This window comes from Seriola dumerili, unplaced genomic scaffold (assembly GCF_002260705.1).
Source record: "Seriola dumerili isolate Sdu_G_001 unplaced genomic scaffold, Sdu_1.0 BDQW01007938.1, whole genome shotgun sequence".
Classification (NCBI taxonomy): Eukaryota; Metazoa; Chordata; class Actinopteri; order Carangiformes; family Carangidae; genus Seriola; species Seriola dumerili.
The window spans coordinates 60,553-79,278 of NW_019182193.1; the positions used below are offsets into that span (position 1 = coordinate 60,553).

At 40.4% G+C, this 18,726-nt stretch overlaps 2 protein-coding genes across 2 annotated transcripts; one reads left to right on the plus strand and one right to left on the minus strand.

Annotated features, from left to right (window-relative positions):
• Positions 1–3,901: 3,901 nt before the first annotated feature.
• LOC111240000 (growth arrest-specific protein 1-like) lies at positions 3,902–6,068 on the plus strand. The gene has a single exon (XM_022769960.1). It carries the CDS (start codon positions 4,336–4,338, stop codon positions 5,110–5,112), a length of 777 nt encoding a protein of 258 aa, XP_022625681.1. The 5' UTR covers positions 3,902–4,335; the 3' UTR covers positions 5,113–6,068.
• A 5,875-nt stretch (positions 6,069–11,943) lies between these two features.
• On the minus strand, positions 11,944–17,193 carry c9 (complement C9). The gene is made up of 11 exons (XM_022769954.1): positions 17,115–17,193; positions 16,916–17,006; positions 15,851–16,001; positions 15,621–15,765; positions 15,087–15,225; positions 14,723–14,944; positions 14,340–14,580; positions 14,089–14,214; positions 13,399–13,574; positions 12,454–12,688; positions 11,944–12,341 (listed from the first exon to the last, which is right to left on the minus strand). The coding sequence occupies exons 1-11, from the start codon at positions 17,180–17,182 to the stop codon at positions 12,184–12,186; spliced, it is 1,752 nt and encodes a 583-aa protein (XP_022625675.1). The 5' UTR covers positions 17,183–17,193; the 3' UTR covers positions 11,944–12,183.
• Positions 17,194–18,726: the final 1,533 nt, after the last annotated feature.

Consider the following 18,726-nt stretch of genomic DNA (forward strand, 5'->3'; position numbering starts at 1 on the left):
CAAAAACTAAAACTCTCGTCTGCTCCAGAGTCTCTTTTTTTTCCCCTGTAACAGCTACAGACCTTCTTTAGACACAGATAACCTCAAAATTTGTGTGGCTTTATTATCCTCCCCTCTTTGCACTGTAGAGAAATGGCTCTGTTATCTTATCATTACCTGACCAGCGTCACAGAGTACCTCTATACTGCTGGCCACAGCAACCCTGGGAGATTTCCATTGCTCGTTATGGCCCTTGTAACCCAGATTTTACTGCAGGTGTAATTAATCTACTACTAGCTCCCACTATCAATTACCCTCCTTTGTGATGGCAAAACCAGCGTCTACCTCTCCGTCTGGATTCAAACTCTCTGTTCCAATCTTTTTAACAGCCCCATCTGCTTTCCTACAAAATCCTTGCGTGAAACAATAACTACCAGAACACAAATCTTTTTGTAACGTTATCCATCTTTTCTCCCTGTCGTGGTGTTAATCTGTTCCATGAAGCAAGCCAAAGGAATCTGAAAGTCTTGCTGATGGGGAAACCAGTACAACTAAACAATTGTCTATCTGTTCAACCTCACAACCTCATAGCATGTGCCAAACGTTTGGCTTTGACGATTAAAACTTTCTGAGTACTCTTGGCTAATTTACAGCCAGAGCGACCCATGTTTGAACTTGTAGCTCCGTTCTCCTCTGTGAGTTCAAAGTCAAATCCTTTTTCCTGCGGTGGTGAGTGGCCTCCCCCGGAGGGATGAACTTGGTCTCCGAACATGTGGTACCATCCTAAAACATCTCTGGTGTGATAAAGGCATGAGGTATGGACAGCACAGGGAGAAAAGCTGATGCTGGTCAGAACAGAAACAGCATCCACAGTCCACAGCCATGCTAGCAGCTCTGTGAGGCTGTGCTAAATGCTAATCAGCATGCTAACATAGTCATAATGACAATACAAACATGCTGATGTCTGTGTTTACTATGTTCACCATCTTGGTGACTGGTATGCTAGCTTGCTAACAATAGCTAATCTGCACTAACTAAATACAATTTTGCAGGTATTTGTCCAAGTGATGGAAACACAAGGTTCATGGTGGCAATGAGACTAAAAACCAGGAGATCACCAAAGTCATCAGGGTTTATCTTCTACGCATCATGGATATCTGTACCAAAACTTAACGGCAATCTATTTAATAGTTCTTGTTGTAATTCACTAAAAACCAAAAATGTCAACCTCACAGGGGCATTAGAAGAAAAACCAGCAGATCATCATGGCAATTAAAGGTTCATCCTCTGGAGATCATGAATGTCTGTATACAATGTTGTGGAAATCCGTATAGTTGTTGACTTAACAACCAACATTACTCTGCCAGCACGACTAGAAATCACTTTGATCCAGGTGATTTGATCCCGCCTGTCTAATCTTTTAGCTGCATACCAGAAAACCAAAGTACTGTAGTGCTGTGTTGTTAACTTATTGATGCATAACAGCTCATAAACTGAATAGTTATGACGTGACTAAACCAACAAAAAGTTTTAAGTTTTTATTCTTGTTTTCACTAAAGGCAAATGGATTCTCTGTCTTTCATGTGAAAAGAATGAAGAAGGAAAAAAAAGTGGATATATCTATGACAGACATCTGAGAAGTTTCCATGAGCCACAGAAAAATGAAAAATGTAGGCAGAAAAACACTTGGCAGCTTTTTAATATTGACTCCTTTTTCTCCCTCCCCCTTCTCCTCTCTCTCTCTCTCTCTCTCTCTCTCTGTCTCTCTCTGTCTCTCTCTGGGCTTGGAAGCACTTGAATACAAAGTTCAGTGAATTGTTCTGGCAGTGCAGCTTGTGTGTAATGACTTCTGACAGCAGTGGAGACAAACTGAAGAGCATGTCTGTCTCTGCATGAGTATTTACAAATCTGCTCTCGGGAACCGCATTCCAATTCTGGAAACCCTATTATATGCAAGTCGCCATGAACAACCGCATGTACACAGGACGCATATCTGGAGATACTGGTTTGAAATAAATGGAGGACAAGATTGTAAAGAAAACTGGCCTTATATTTACCCCAAGTACAATCTGAGGAGTTTGGTAGGCTGTAAAAGTAAAGAGTGTAAGTGATGTATTAGAGTAATTTAAGAGGTACAGTTAGGGGGAGAGCAGCTGCCTGCTCCATCATAAGAGCTGCTGGCTCCACTGAATCTGGCCGTTGTTCTTATCTGGCAGACATCCAACACTGATGGGATTTTGGTTCTGCTATGCATTATGGAGTCCCTCTTAAAAGGGAAATTTAAGTGTAGACAGGGTGTGTTCTTTAGTTTGTTCTCCGTTATTGAAGAGAAAACTTTGTTCGAGCCTTGTGATACCTAAACTTTGAGCAAAAGTATAACACATGTAGAATTGCATTCTCCATATTCATATCTATCTCTGTTAAATGTCGTCTTTGCGGTCTGGGCTGATGTCAGCCTCTTTGTAGTTAATGGAGACCCTTGACCAGTTCACCATTTGGGCTTTCTCTAACCTCCACTTTGATGTTGCTCTAAATTGAGTCTGCAGTCAGCCTGTTGCTCTGGTATGCCAGCTGGATGAGATGGAGGGAGGGGGTAGGGGGGCGTTTGGGTTGTTTGGCTAAGAAACTCTGCACTTGTCTTGACTCCTCTCTAATCTCTCTAATTGGAATCAGGGGTCTGAGGGTCCCCTGAGAGCTGCCAGATCTCTGTGGTCATATAGTGCGGTGATGTGACGGGGTCAGAAGAACAGAGAGTGACTGAGCGATTTTCTCTCCTATACTTTGTTGTGTTGGCCTCGAGGCCCCGACTCATCCACTCTATCGTCATTTCTAGTGGCTTCACGCTTCATGTTTGTTTACATTGTGTGTGGCTGCAGTTGTTATCCCTCTTCACACTGTGTTTTCTTCTTAAGTGTTATTGTAAGGAAATAGGAAATACCCTGCACCAAAAGGTGAAGCGCTGCAGCTTGCTTACACTTGAACAAAATGGGCAGTAAAAAAACAAAACACCAATTGTGTTTTTTCTTTAACATTTCTTGTGTGAAGGCCTCTGGTGCTTTCCCAGCTCCATATCTGGAAATCATAGTTCTTAAACCTTTAAGCTGTCATGTCTTTATTGGTGTGTGCAAATGTGTCTGAGCGGTGTTCACGCGTATGCTGCAGTGTAGCTATGCTCTCAGGGCTTGTTATGTTTCATGGGGGAGAAGTGTAAGACGGGAGCTCTGCATGTGTTATAACAGCTGTCGTTTCTCCCTGCGGGGAGACAACGACAAACCTAGAGATTTCCAAAGAAACTGTGCCTCACTGTAAATTGTAAATCCAAATTTTAACTTAACTGTCTAACTACCCCCAAAAAAATTAGGATAAAAGGAAAATAGCACAAAGACCAAAAAGTGCTGGAGCTAATATTTTCTATATTGAGTCAAAAAGTAACATCACGCATATTCCTCTTAAATCATATTGATTTCCTCCCACTTGTTTTTAAGCTCATACATGATTTAGGCTATTTTTTTTTTTAAATTACAAAATTTCAGAATTTTAGAGCTTTTGATTTAATTTAATGGTTCAAGATCTCTTAATCCTTGTATCCACCCACACACCCACTCACTTTTGGGCAATGAAAAACAGCTAACCTCCATTAATAGCAGAATAGTTATAGTAAAAGTAACTGTAACGTTTCATCTCATAAAACACAATGTAAACAAACCTAGTTGAAATTAAAAAAGTCTTTTTCACACTGTTGCAGAAAGTTTCCGTTTTTATTTGTTTTTTTTTACCTCCGTTTAAAACAGTAGCCGACGTCACTGCCCGCGTGTGACGAGAGAATCACAACAGTTGATCGGACCAATGGGATGAGGCTGTTGCAGAAACCTAATCAGCCCATCACTACTCAGCCCTCACTACAAAGCGGCTGCAGTGAGAGTGGATGCGGGCAGGGACTGGAAGCGGATGAGTGACTTTAGGAACACGGATATTGTGATATACTTTTGGAAGAGTTTGAGGAAATTAGTCTTTACATCTTTTTGTGGACTTTTTAAAGTTGGTCAAACTTTGTGGGTAGTCTTGTAAAGGAGAAAAAGAAACACGTGAAGCCTCTAAAACGAACTGGGATTGGCAAAAAAAAAAAAAAAAAAAACTGTTGCAGCGCTGGAACTTGTCAGATCTTGACATGACTGGCTGTTTACGACCATCCCCGATGAGCTGTTGCTCACTTTGTGGCGCCTCAGTGACTTCAAGTCACCAGCTGTGACATGATATGAAACCATCAAGGAGTAACGCAGTTTTGACACATCCTGGTGGAATTACTACAGAAGCCCATATGAAGTTAAGCATTTTTAAGATTCATTCTTCCTGGAAATGGCAAGTCGTGCCATATTGATGGAGCGGACAGCGGTTTTGATATGCAGTGTATTCATCCTAATCATCGGTCTCTGTGTCGGATCTCCTAACCACAGCCGTCGGCTGGTCTGCTGGAAAGCCATCCTCAAGTGCCATGGAGAGCCGGAGTGCCATTACGCTTATGATCAGTACCTTTATGCCTGTGCGTCTGTCATCAGTGGGGAACGCAAGAAGTGTCCCAGTCACTGCATATCCTCTCTGATTCAGCTCAATATGACCCAGAGCGGCCCGGCTCTGGAGGACTGCGACTGCGCCCTTGACTCGGTCTGCAGGAGCACCAAACAAGCCATCGAGCCGTGCCTCCCGCGGACCAGCACCATGGGCTGCACGGAGGCCCGAGAGCAGTGTGAGAAGGACCTGTCTTGCAGCTCTGCCATGAGGGATTATTTATTTCACTGCCGAAAACTTTTCGGAGGGGAAAGGTGCTCGGATGGGTGCCGCAGGGTGATAGCCAACATGCGCTCCATACCGAAAGCGCAACAGCTAGACACTTGTGTGTGCGATGGCACGGAGAGGAACATATGCGAGTACATCAAAGTCAGCATGAAAACTTTCTGCTCCGATTCCACTGACAGGTTCGCGGGAAGCGGGTTTTCAGACTCCGAGGAGGACTCTGAGGACGATTACATTGACCAGGAGGATTATCAATATGTGGAAAACTCAAGTGACTCCACACCCTGTCAGACTGTGCTAAATGTTCTGACCACCATTTTGGTTTTAAGCAAATTTATCTGAAAAGCTGCTGCCATCCAGGACAGCTAAAGTCATAGTGAAGCAACACCACAAATCAACTCACCTCTCTAGAGTCCTTCTGCTTTTCATTAAACTAACACTTTGGTTTATTAAATCCTACCTAAACTTTCTGCACACATTCATATATTTCAGGGCATTTGCTGTTTGTTAATGGCTCATGTCAGAAGCATGCAAATAACAGTTGACTGTGGATCAGATCAAGTAGGTTATAGCACATGTAGCCTATTAGTTATATGTCAGTTATCATTATTAGTCACCTGATAAATGTTGAAGGAGCCTATTTTTGTATGTTGTCTGTATAAGAGTAAATTGTACAGTATATTGTATGAAATACTTGTTTATGAGAGATTTGCACTGTAGAGGAATAGCTGAGTCCCACTGACTCTTTTACTGCTTCACGACCACAGAGGGAGGGAAAATGTTTTGTGTAAAAAAAAAAGTGCCTAAAAGTCTTTATGTTGGTTTTATTGACCATTATGTGACCATATCAGAGGCAGGCTGTGAATCCAGAGCGTTTTTTTTTTTGTTTGTTTTTTTTTTACCAGATGTAGCCTACAGAGATTTTCACCACAACCCCTTCATTAAAAACCAAAGTTGATGTAAGCCACTACAACGTGTCTAAAACCCAGGGCAGATGGTGCATCTGAAAGAGTGACACACTTGACCTTGAAAACATGGTTGTTTGCATAAGGTATAAAGTGTTGTAAACAGATGAGAGGAAGGTGAGCTCCTCCTCTTCCTCCTCTTCCTCCTCCTCCTCCTCCTGTTGGGGATGTGCAGAACAAATGGAGCCAAGAAGCGTTCGGTCAGTTTCTTTCTCTTCACCCCATGTTTGTTAGAAATCGTCACAAAGACACGCTGTGAGAGAGAAAAGACGCCTTATCAACACACTCCCCTGAATGTACATGCACATTGAATAAATAAGAGTTTTAAAATTATTTTTCTTTGGGCTTCAGTCTGTCTTGATGTGTGTTTTTTTTCCACTTGTTGAATTAAGGAGTACAAGGCCTGTCTTTGATGTGTTAAAAGAAAAAAACTGCTAATTATTTACCAGGTGTCATTGAAACTACAGTAATCCCAGAACCTCAGGGAAGTTTTTAACATTTTTGCATTGCCTTACTTATTTTTCTACCGTTTGTCACTGTGCCTGTAAAACATCTGGTAAGAGTCCTTAGCTACAGTGACTCTTTGAGTCACAGTTCCTCTGGTATTCTTGGTATTTAATTAACTGAGTGTCATTCCTTCTCAGAACAGGTTATAGGCCTCAGGACAATTAAAAGCCAGTGTTACCCACCTTCACTTTTATAAATCACCAGATTAAAGGCTCAGTAGGTTCAACATAACTGTTTATAATCAGTACAGTTAGTCACACAAGCAATACATGCCTTGAGTAGTGGTGAGAGTGTGTGGTTACTATGAAAAATTTACTGACACATGCATATAGTTTATTGTTTTTTTTTTTAAACGTCAAAGACAAATCAAATTTGAGTATTTCTATATCCTCTGTGTAATTTGTAATCAGTGATAGCAGTGATGCTGCAGGGTACATGTGTCTGTTTACATGTTGTGAGTCAGTCAGCCCCTCTATACTTACTAAAGAAAAGCCAGTGTCCCCTCATTCACTTGTGATAATGGCTCTTGAAACCATTGATGGCCGCCATGTTGCTTTTCAAGCAGAAGAGATGGGCCCTCCAGCCCATTGATTGGAAGAGAAGTCGAGTGGCACCTCCATTATGGAGATGCAAAATACACAATGGTGCGGCGGCACAATGTGGGGGCACTTCATTCACACTGTTCCTCTGTCACCCTTTTCAGGGAGTGGGGGGAGCGTGAGGAGACAGCTCTCCCCGATGAAGACAGAGGAGTTATGTGAGAAAGTTCAGGTTTATTGCGTCCACAGTTCAGCTTCCATGTGTGCAACAGTTTGTTCTCATACAATTAGATGTTTAGTTGTCGTCGCTATCTTCCCTCTGCGGCTTTCGACTTTATTAACGACTTCACTCTGGAAAACATAAGCTATCATTAGACTCTAAAAGAATGACCCAAATAATAAATCCTACAATGGCAGCAATTGTTAAAAAAAAAAATACCAACAAAGTGATGTGGTGAAGGCAGTTTCTGGGGCTTTTGTTATGAGAAGCCAAAGCCTGTCACTGTCTCTTTAAGAAAGCAGGCCTCTGCTCCAGCCATTAATAATTGTAATGCCTTTTTATTATTGTTGAGGATAATGAAGGGATGAGAGTCATATGGGGGGCCCAGACCATACTTTGCCCTGAAATGTTTTCAATTAACTTTTGGCACCAGAGGAAAATAGGAATGTTGTGTGTGTTTTTTTCCCATGCTGAAGCAGAAAAGAGTCAACTGGGGCTTTTGGTGCAGGGAGCAGAACCTCATTAAAATTGCCTCATCATAACTCAAACTGTTGCTTGGCCAACCTCTTCCCCCCCATGCCCCGCCCCAAATCCTTCGTCCTCTAGGTTACACTAAGGAAAAGCAAACAGGCAGCTTGACTTTAGCTTTATTTTATAGACAATATCAGAGCTTTGATGTTCTCATATTGTTTTTGTTTTTTTTATGGGTAACTGGCTGCTGGTGTAATGTGCACACAACATCTTTCAGCCAACATACTGAATAACCATCAAAATTTTCAATATAAATGTTTGGAAGGTGAAATTGTCTGGGTTTGATGTCAGACGCCGTTCCTCGGCTCCACTGGCATCAATGATAATGAAATAACTCCCTTCCTCTTGAAGTCCCAGTGGAACTTTTCAAAACAGTTTTTAAAACAGCTCAGCCACTGCTGACTTTTTCCTGTTGAGCCTATTTAGAAACTCCCAGTCCTGGACTTAAGAGAACTGCTTCTAATTCGGTCATGCTCATGTCCGCCTCATGTGAACCCAACAAGAGATGCAGTAAATCGGTTGAAACAGTGAAAGAGGGTTACAGTAAGATTTACATATGGAACAAGCAGAAACTGGCACATAGCTGAGGGAGACACCTCGTCATATCGCCACAAAATTTACTTTCACACAGAGTAATAATGGAATAAATAATCCAGATGTTATAACATAAGATCTTAGCTTTAGATTTCTTATTGCCGCACTTATTCCAAATGCTTTATTATTTGTTTGAGTAATTTATTAAGCACAATTATCAATCATCTGCTGATCCCATCCTCTCAAATGTGCGGATCTTTCTGTTTAAGTTTTGGACAGGCAGTTGTAACTTGTGATGGGCATTTTTTTGACTGAACGATTGATCCACTAATCCAAAGAAAATAGAGACAATATTTGATAATAAAAATAATTGTTTGTTTGTTACACAATAATACTGAACTTCTCTTCATTTTCCAAGATTCCCTTGAGTCACTTATTGCTTGTATCATACAGTCAGCAAACTGGCAGCAATATCCAAAGCCAACAAGCTGCTGGTCATACCAGACCAAGTAAGGCTGCAGCAGCAAAACTTCTGAGTGTATTGAATTCAGTTAGGGTGCGTTTTATTGCATGTGAATTCAGTTTTTTTTTTTTTTTTTTTCTTCAGGCTTTTTGTGCCTTTATTGATAGTGCAGTAGAGAGAGACAGGAAATGGGGAGGCAGAGAGAGGGGGAATGACATGTAGCCAAGGGCCGATGCGGGACTCGAACCGGGGCCAACTGCAGCGAGGACTGTAGCCTCTACACATGGGGCGGATGTTCATCCAACTGAGCTACTCGACGCCCCAGCTTTTCTTTTCTAAAGGATTGCATTATTCATTATTTCACATAGACTAGTTTGGCTTTAAAATTAACACAAAGATAGATTTAAGTTGCAGTTCAATTTTGACCAAACATAAACAACATTAAGCAAAAGCAAAGTGAATAAACCAGGAGTGTCACAATAAGTAGAGGTTAGGGGTTGGACGTGGAGAGGGCAGCACCCTGGGCTTTAGTGAGGTGGGAAAGGTGGAGGAGGGGTTGATTTATGATTGAGGGTTAATGGGGGATGGGTCTGGTTTAGGAGAAGGGCTGTGCTGGGCTGAATGTCAGGGGTTTCAAGCCGCTCTGAATAATGATGCAAAGAGGGAATATTTAATCAGCCAATCAGATTCAGGTTTTCTCTGTCTGCAGTGGCTGGAGGGGAATAGTCCTTTAGTTGCCTCCCCTGTTCCCCTCCTGCAGCCCAGCCAAAGAGCAGTGGTGCAAAGTTTTCAAGGAGTGAGAGAGGAGGAGGAGGAGGAGGAGGAGGGAGGGGAGGCACATAACATAGCTGACAAGGGGCATAACTTCATTTCCACGGTGCTGGGACAGCTGTGTGGAGTAATCTGCCGTAGCAGCCCTCTAAAACTTCAATGCCTTTAGTGACCCAGGGAAGTGGGGAGGGGGCAGCTCCAACTGTGACCAGGCGTTTAGGAGTGGAAGGGGGCTCCTTTCACACCCTTCCAAGGGCTTTTGTTAAAAAAAAAATATCCCTTACCTCTTCCTCACTGAAAGCAGGGACTATATGTTTATGAGATGGGACAACAATGGGTTGCATTTTGAAAGCAAACGTAGAACTCAGTTTCCTCCACAGCCCGTGAGAAACAAGCTTAAAAGTGAAGAATTCCTTTGGTTTCTACGAAGTACAATGAACTGCATTTTCTCCAACATATAACAACATATATTTCCTTTACTTTGCTTGATTAAAGTACCAAAAATATGTTTTTTAAGATGTTTGTAAGCCAGAAATATTTACTACAAGATGTAAGTTCTACTAAGCATGTAGAAGATAAAAATGTTTTTGGTACAATTTATGAGATTCAAAATTTTCTAATTGAAAATGGTTAAAAATTTACACTGAATATGTCTAAAATGTCAAATGTGGTGAGTGTGTGAGGGAGTGTGTTGGAAATATAACCTGTTATATGCCAGCATCATACGTTTCTTGAGCAGGTCTTGAAAGTCCTCATTTAAGCTTTGATTCTTGACTCGTTCTTTAGTTTTTTAGCGTGAGCAAATATTAGTAAAAAGACAATTGGGCAGTCTATCGATGAAGAGGGGTTCATTATTTTGTGCTAACTGTTCCGCTGAAGGCTGAAGAAAGAACAAAACATTTTAGAGTAAGATAATGGCTTGAGGCTGGGTTGCTGTCCAGAGTGAATGGGGTCTCCCTGGAGCTCAATAAGGTCCCAAAGTTTTACTCCATTATGCTGACATCCTAAAGGCCAGGGGCCACCACCCCCAGTGGTTACCTCTCAAGCATGCATTCATCACCCCCCACTACACACACACACATCCATACACACACAATCTTTAGGACTTTAACGCCTCTCTATTTAAGTGATGACAGGAGGTGATATTCCCAGGAAAGTTGCCAAGAGAGGAAGAAGTAATAAATAATATCAGAACAGGAAGACTAAAACTATTACGGTCATTGTTGAACAACTGTTTAAATTAATTTAAATGAGCAAAGTGGCCTACTACAAAAGTTATTATGGGATTTGTATCTTTTCATTCTTTAATTAAAACCTGTAGATTTTTTTTTTTTTCAAATTTTCTACATTAAATGATCCCAAAGAATTCACAAACTCTTCTTTAAAATAGGCAGTATCTTTGCTAATTTTCCTTTTACAGGTCTGTGCACATTCCTAAATATTGTGCAAGGCTGTAGCAGTAAGCTCACTGCTGTGTCACTCACTGCTGTTTGTATAACAAGGCCTTCTCTGGCACGAGGATCTCCAGTCATGCCTGCAGTGTTGGCGCTAAATGACTGAGCCTAAATCCAACAGCAAACATGGAAATCAAAGGCTGTTAAGCTAAGCAAATACGCCCGCCTGCCTTTTTGCCCTTTGTGAGAGCAAATCCACACGCATTAAAGCAATAACCCGATGGTAATGATTTTACCGTTGATGATGAGAAGAGGCCAAACACGGTGCCAGTATTTCACACAATGAAAGAGAAGAAAAGAAAATAACAAGTAAGATATTGAGGATTGTAGCGCTGGACTTGTATGATTTGCATAAGCACTAACGTTGCTGCTTTTATTTTTTTTAAAAGTCTGACTTCCATGTTTGCTGAAAAGTGTCTTCCGAATAACTGATCTCCTGTTCCCAAAAGTTCACTAATAATATGTGTGGAAGAGGTTTCGGGAGCACCTGAGGAAAACAGAGCACACATGTAATGTCCTCCTTTATGTTGAGTTTATGTCCAGCACCTTAATCTCTGAGCTGCGTCCAGCAGTTGTTCTCCGTCAGTTCTCCCGTTGTCGGTTTCTGCTCATCTGGTTCTCATTTGCGCAGCACAGCCAGATGGAATGTGTCCACGCTTTTAAATATGAGTTATTAGCCCATTAATACATACTTCAGCCAACACTATTTTAAGTGAACTAAAGCTGCTGAAAGACGCACAGTGTTGTTTGCAGTCAAAGCCAAAGTTCTTTTGGATCTAAACCTTAGTCTGATTATTTATTGAACAGGACACATTCTTGTTTTGTTCTGTCCAGGTTGCTCTGGGCTTTATAAGACTAAGGTTTTTGAGTTAAATTCTTTTGAAAATTTGCTTTTCAATTGATTTACCATTTCATTATTGAGCCACATAAGTTGCGACAGAGACTGAAATGAAAAGAACTTAAAGGGCACACGTACCTGAATGGGGTTGATGTAATGCAAACTTCAAAGTGTACAGAATACAGTGAAGGACTGCACCGCATCTTTATTAAGATTAATAACATGTTAAGCTTCATCTGATTCTTATAGCTGTTTCTTTTAAATGTGTCATGTGTTCTAAGGTAAACTGGATCCTGGATATTGTCTACTCAAAATCCACATTTAAATCACAAAAAATAAACTAAAACCCCATTAAAAAATTTTTCAAATGAATTTTATTAGCTGTATTGTCTAGTACCAACCTCAAGATGACACTGTTCTCCTAACTAAGCGTAAATACAAAAAGTTCTGATGACTTTAAATCTTTTTGGTTTTTATCACACATATTTTTATCGTGTGTGTGTGTGTGTGTGTGTGTGTGTGTGTGTGTGTGTGTGTGAGTGAGAGGAGCGAGAAAGAGAGATTATGTTTGCTACGTGGTCGTCTTTCTGCTTAGCAGTATTCATCATGGTTGGTGTCGCCTCTGCACTGAGCTCCACTGATCCCGTCTGTGTTGCATTGGCGTGTCCTGGTGCGTTTCGCTCCACTACAGCTGTTCCAGGCACTCCAGCATGACCAGTTACCTTCCTGATTGACAATAGGTTTTTGACCTGCAAAACATTGTCCACATTAACACAGAAAAGAAAACATGAAATGATTGACCTTGGTATGTTGGGATACTGAATTTTTTGATTTAATTTCTACTCAGCTGTTCACTCTTACCCCCGTATTTAGCTTTATCACCCTTGAAGTTCTCGCAGGCCAAGCCATCATACAGGAGAGGGCACAGACACAAACACTTCCCGTCCACCAGAGTAAGAGTGCCTCCGTTATGACAAGGCTTACACTTGCACACATTATACTCTGCTATGTAGTCTGTTGTGGCCTTCCTCAGGTTGGATATCCTGGTGTTAGCATCAGGCATATCCAATGGAACTAACATATAGATGGGCTCCGACTGCCAGAAAGAACACAATATGTGCATCAGTTCACTTGCCAGAATTTGATAATAGAAAAATAATATCATACAATCTTTTGTTTGATTTATATGCTACAACATGACTTACGTCGGGAACAGACTGCCTGCGTTGTGTGTGCGTGGTGGCTGCATCGCTGACCTGCTGCAACTCGCACATGCATGTGGGTGCGTTGCTGCTACTGGTAGCTTTTCATATAGAGTTTGCAGTCTATTCAAATTTTGGATTTCTTTTCATGATACATTAATTTCTGATTGAATTTTGACACAAATTGTCACTAAAATGCCACTGTCTCCACATGCAGCTGCTAAAACTGTTAAAAAATATATTCATAATTTTTCATGTCTGTGACATATTTAGATTTAGCCAAGACATAGACACCTATAGTGGAAGGTGTCAGTTTTGTGTATTGTTGCTGTTATGACGTCGATGTGACTATCAACAGGTCTTTTCCCTGTCTATTTTTGCTGGAAGCTGTGCACGAATTTCAAGATCACACGACACAGCCGCGAGGCGTGACATGCGTAGCAGTCCAGCTAATGTTTAGATATTACCTACTAGAACAGAGTGGTGGACTTCATCCACTGAAAGATAGACCAACATGGCTTTGCTGCTAGCATTTCAAAAAACATTGTCATCATTGCATGTTGCCTCTAATGACAGTTTCACTTTGCCAGTTTATTATTCCTACCTCACTACTAAGTAGTGCAGGGGCGTCAGCGATGGTCTGAGCCCAATTCTGATACGTTTGGAGGTCCATCACTCCTTCCTTGTTTAATTGAGCCCTCATACCACTGGCGGAATGTGTTGTACCTCCTCTGACTGATGTCATCACCTGGTCCACCACTGCTTTTCCATGAGTGTTACCTGTGTACCAACAGCAAACCAACTTTTAATGACTTTGCATAATTGATACATGAATGTCCAAAGAAAATAGAGATTAAGTTTTAAAGGTTATGTTCTGATTTTTACAAGTCAATCTTAATACAACCCTCCAAAGTTACAGTCTTCTGTACCAAATCACTTTCTGTTTCCCCAGACAGCTTTTTTCTTGCTGACTCATGGCTAGGATGTATCAAATGTTTGCAGATATCTACAAGACACACGCTAATTTTGGCTAACACAAACTGGTGAAGCCTCATGTAGCCCTGTTTCTGAACTATAGAATCATGGAGCGAGGGCTCTGGATTTTGTTGCCAGATTCTTACAAGGTTGTTGAGCTACAAAAGCATAATTTCATGGCAAATGTGGGCGGAGGAAAAATTACTAATAATTCTTTAAATGTTCATAAATGTATTAAGAAAGACTTGAAAAATCCAAAGCAATACTTTAAATATTGACTTGGCAGGCTTGTGATCAGAAAAAAACAGGAAAGGCAAACCTTCTTCTTTATTTGTGAAGTCATCACAAAATTCAGGTTTAACGTTAGCGCTTGCTTCTACTGTACCACTTAAAGACACTCCGATGCCCACTTTGACACATTCTTGAACCATTCTCTCCGTCAGATCTGCAAAAAGTGTAGAGGATGAGCTCTTATCAACTTCTCATTTAGTCCACACACAAGACTGGAGAGGTTTCACAGCAGAAAATGACATTTTGAAAAATGAGACACTTGGGGTGCGGTACACATACTTCTTGTCTTGATGGCATCATGGTTGAGAACATAGACCAGCTCATATTCACCGCCGGACTTCCCGTTTCTGGTGTAGTGGGTTCCATAGTCCTCGATGAAGGCAAAATAAATACCCTTCTCATACTCCAAAGGCAAACTTTGGATATGCGACAGGAATTCATCAGCTACTTTGAGGTCACGGGAGCGCATCCTGTAGGTGCTCAGCTGTACTGTGCCCTTCACCTTCATGTAGCTCCTGTTCTGTGTATGCAGAAAAGAAGGTATTATTAATACAGATTCAGATGGTGTGTATATTTTTGAGACATTCTTGATTACACAATTTTTTCTTTTGCTATGGACTTATAAATTGCAATGTGAGCTATTTGTCTTGGCTGGCATTTACCTGAATGTTGGTGACTTCGGTGACTTTCTTAATCATTGTTTTTATCCCGAATCCTCCACTAATATCAAGGTTTGTAGTCAGCTTAGACATGGACTCCTCAGTTGGGGTGAATTTGAAGGAAAGTCCAGCATCAAGATTAAAGGAATTTTCTCTCAGCAGTTCCCTCACAAGGCTGTGTGTGCTTTCATAGATCTCTCTAGAGACAGTTTCCTTCACTAGGGTCTGGAAGACAGGGAACCAAAGTGTTAAGGGAAGACATTTTTTTTTTTAGAACTGACATATATTCATCTTCTTTTTACACAAAATCACATACATGTAGTGAATTCATCCTAAGGATAAAATAGGAAAAATGGTTGTGGCTTACCTCATAGTTGAGCCTACCGACATTCCAGGGAATTCTGTCATACTGCTTAGTGTCTGGATTCAGCACTCGATTACACTGTCCATTGAAGTAATCATTGAAGAAGGGGTTCATTCGAGGAGCTGCGCCCAAGATGTTGATTCTGGTGCATTGACACAATGGCCACTTTCAGACTATATATAATGTGATGCTTATTTGCCTATTAACTCAAGTGCACATTTTATTAATTGTATTTAAAGGAATAGTTTGAATTTTTGGGAAATGTGTTCATTTGCTTTCATTTGCAAGATTGATACTTCTCATTATCTTTGTCTGTACAAAATAATTCCTTTTTATTGTTTAAAAACAACTCAAATAAAATAAGAAAGTATGTTTTCTGAAGCTGCTTTGTTGCTAACAGTGACTTTTATTACATATGGTCACCGTGAATGTGCCAATGCACTGTCCTGATGTAAGAGCTCTCCACTGCTGTGACAAAACCTCCATTTTATATATGTATACTGTAGCTGAAATAGATCTTAAATAACTCATTCTTACCCGTATCCTGCTGTTCTGCCTTGCTCATTATTGTCCAGGAATGCAGAACCACACGGTCTACGCCCAAGTGTACAGTTCTGCTCATCTGATCCATCTTCGCAGTCAATGTCCCCATTGCACTTTAACATCATCTTAATGCAAGAACCTTTGCAAAGATAGGGGTTAAACCGATGGGGTCTAATACAATAAAAACAGAGACACTGTTGCTGACTTTAAACACTCTGAAGTACCTGTATCGCACTGGAACTCTGAGGCTGAGCAGCTGGTGGGCTGTGTTGTGTGACAATCACTAGTTGCTACACAGGCCTCTGCAAACCCAATTGCATCCCGGCAGGGCTCGCCTCCAAACTGGCCAAACACAGTCACACTTCGAGACCGCCTCTGAAGATCACAAATAATATACTATGTTAAGCAACTACGCTTCCTTACAAAGGCAAGAGGGCAAGTTACAGAAACAGTGAAATTGAGGAAAAAAGGGTTTGAAATTTGAGGCTTCAATGACAAACTGTATAACAGAAGATGTCAAATCTTGATTTTATGCATTTTTCGGCCTATTCATTATTTTTTTACAGACCTTGCACTAAGGGCACAGAGAAAATGCAATGTGTTCTTCTTTGGCTTTCTTGTCCCCATACCAAAATGTAATATATGCCTCTGCGTAATTGAAGATATATGAAGTACCTATAGTAAAATTTGTACATGTACATATATTAAAACTATCTATAGTACATTTTTACATGGTATATGATGCAACCTCATATGTCAATGATATACTGTATATTTAATTTATATCTGCAAATTTATTAAAACAAAATACTTAAAATTCTATATGTTATTCATATTAATATCAACATACATTGACAGGCTTTGGGATGGATATGCAATATATGTTTACAAAATAATAACCACAAGAAACGGGTGAATTGATTTAGTCACTTTTTCCCGTTAGCTAACCAAGTAACGTTAATTAGCTTTAGCTGAAGCTATGTTGTAACTAGCTGGAGTGCAGTCACTGCGGTTTGTTTTTTTCTTGTGTTATCTAAATCTTACAGATTTATATCCTGTATTTTGTGCCAGAAAAAAATATTACAAGTGTTGTATGACAATATTTTTTGGTAAACAGATGCAGACAGTTCGATTCTGGTCGTAACTCATTTTGACCGAATACATTCTACTGCGTTTTGACTTTAGGGCAGCACAGTTTGTTGAATACTAGCTAGTAGGATTCGCTGGTTAGACTAAGTTTAGAACTGGGTTTTGTTGCCACTGACGTTGACCAGATTCAATAGACTCACTCTGGTTCTTGTGCAAGGATCACAAGGACTCCACATTGACCAGCGGCTCCATGCACAGTTCACTGGTGCTGGAGCAAGATTTTCATCTCCCCTGAATGACACACATTACACTACTTATATACCAAGATCCATAGTTAGTGAATGAAAACAGCATCCTCACTATGTTAAGGCCTGAATGAAGCAGGAAAAATATACATACATCCCTTTTCCAAGAAGTGCCAAGGTTAGACACAGGCCACAGAAGCCCAGCTGGAGAGCTGTCCTCATGATGCACCTTTGATAAGACAAATTATGTTGCACTCCTGTCCCGATTTAGTCTTTTATGCAACCTCTCTGTCAATGATTATCCAGGCGCAAAAGGGTTGTTTTGTCATAAAGAAAGTCATTGGTTTGGTTTTCAGGTGCAGTGATAGTGATTCAGTATCAAGTCCAAAGATTGCCTTAAGTTAAACATTCTAGTGTGAGAGAAGCCAGAAACAGAATAATATGTAAAAGTGATGATTTATTTATTCTTATCATCTCTGCAAGATTAATATCTTGATTGCAAGATATTACTAATAACCAATAAAACAGGTTCACACTCAGATAGGGTCAACCCCCTATCTGAGTGTGAACCTGGCATGTAAGAGACAGTCATGTTTGATACAGTATATACTTTACTTCCCAATATACATATAAAATACAATAGATACAATGAATAATACAGTCAATTTGACGGTATAAATGAATACATTAATATTTAGCATATAATTAATGAACACAAAGAGTCAACCATTGTCATTGCCATCTTCTGCAGTACATGTTGTAAAATGTAAAATTATATATTTTGTATTTTTTATGTATTATACTTTTATGAAATTCAGTCCTCTTCAGAGTCATGGAAAGCTGGAAACCATCCCAGCATGCACTGCATGGGTGAAAGGCAGGGAAACCCTTTGCACACAAAAACTGACAAACCATGTCAAGTTTGGCCTTTCTTTTAGAAAATACACATATTTTATACATGAAGCCAGAGGTCTTTTATTGTTTTAGAGTTCTTATTTTAGGCATGCTTCTATTAACTGCAGACAATTTGTTCTGTGAAAACTGTGTGTTTCCCGGATTAGGCAATCAGTCAGGCAGGTTTACAAGAAGGCAGAGCAAATATTTATGTTCTTTTTTTTTTAAATTTAGTTTTTGACTGTCCTAATGAACCGAATCAATGTCCACGGCATTTAGGTCACTGACATTGGGAAACTGAATGGCAAAGCTTTCAGAATTCAACCAGGTACATACATACATGCATATATATGTGTATACATGTATATATGTATATGTGTGTATGTGTATATATATGTGTATATATATATATATATATATATATTTAGGAGCTGTCTTCCATTCTGACCGTGGGACTTCCCTACATGGGACTTGGTTATGGCGTCCCATGTACGCTGTTCCTGCCTGCATCTTACACCCTGCTATTATGTGCTGGACTGTCAGGAGCATCTTTGTACAGCCTGCACCTGGGGTCTTGTCTAGTGTGATAGACCCCCACCTCTAATGATCTTGTACTAAGTGCCTGCTCTTGTGCCGCCATGATTAGTGCTTCTGTGCTATCTTTCAATCCAGCCTTTTCCGGCCACTGGTAGGATTTCTTGATGTCAACCACTTCTTCTATCTGTCAGTGGTACATGCCATGTAGGGGCTTGTATCTATGTAGATACTGAATCAGTATCACTGCACCCAAAAACCAGACTATTGACTTTCCTTATAACAAAACAGCCCTTTTGCACCTCTATCATTGACAGAGAGGTTGCATAAAAGACTAA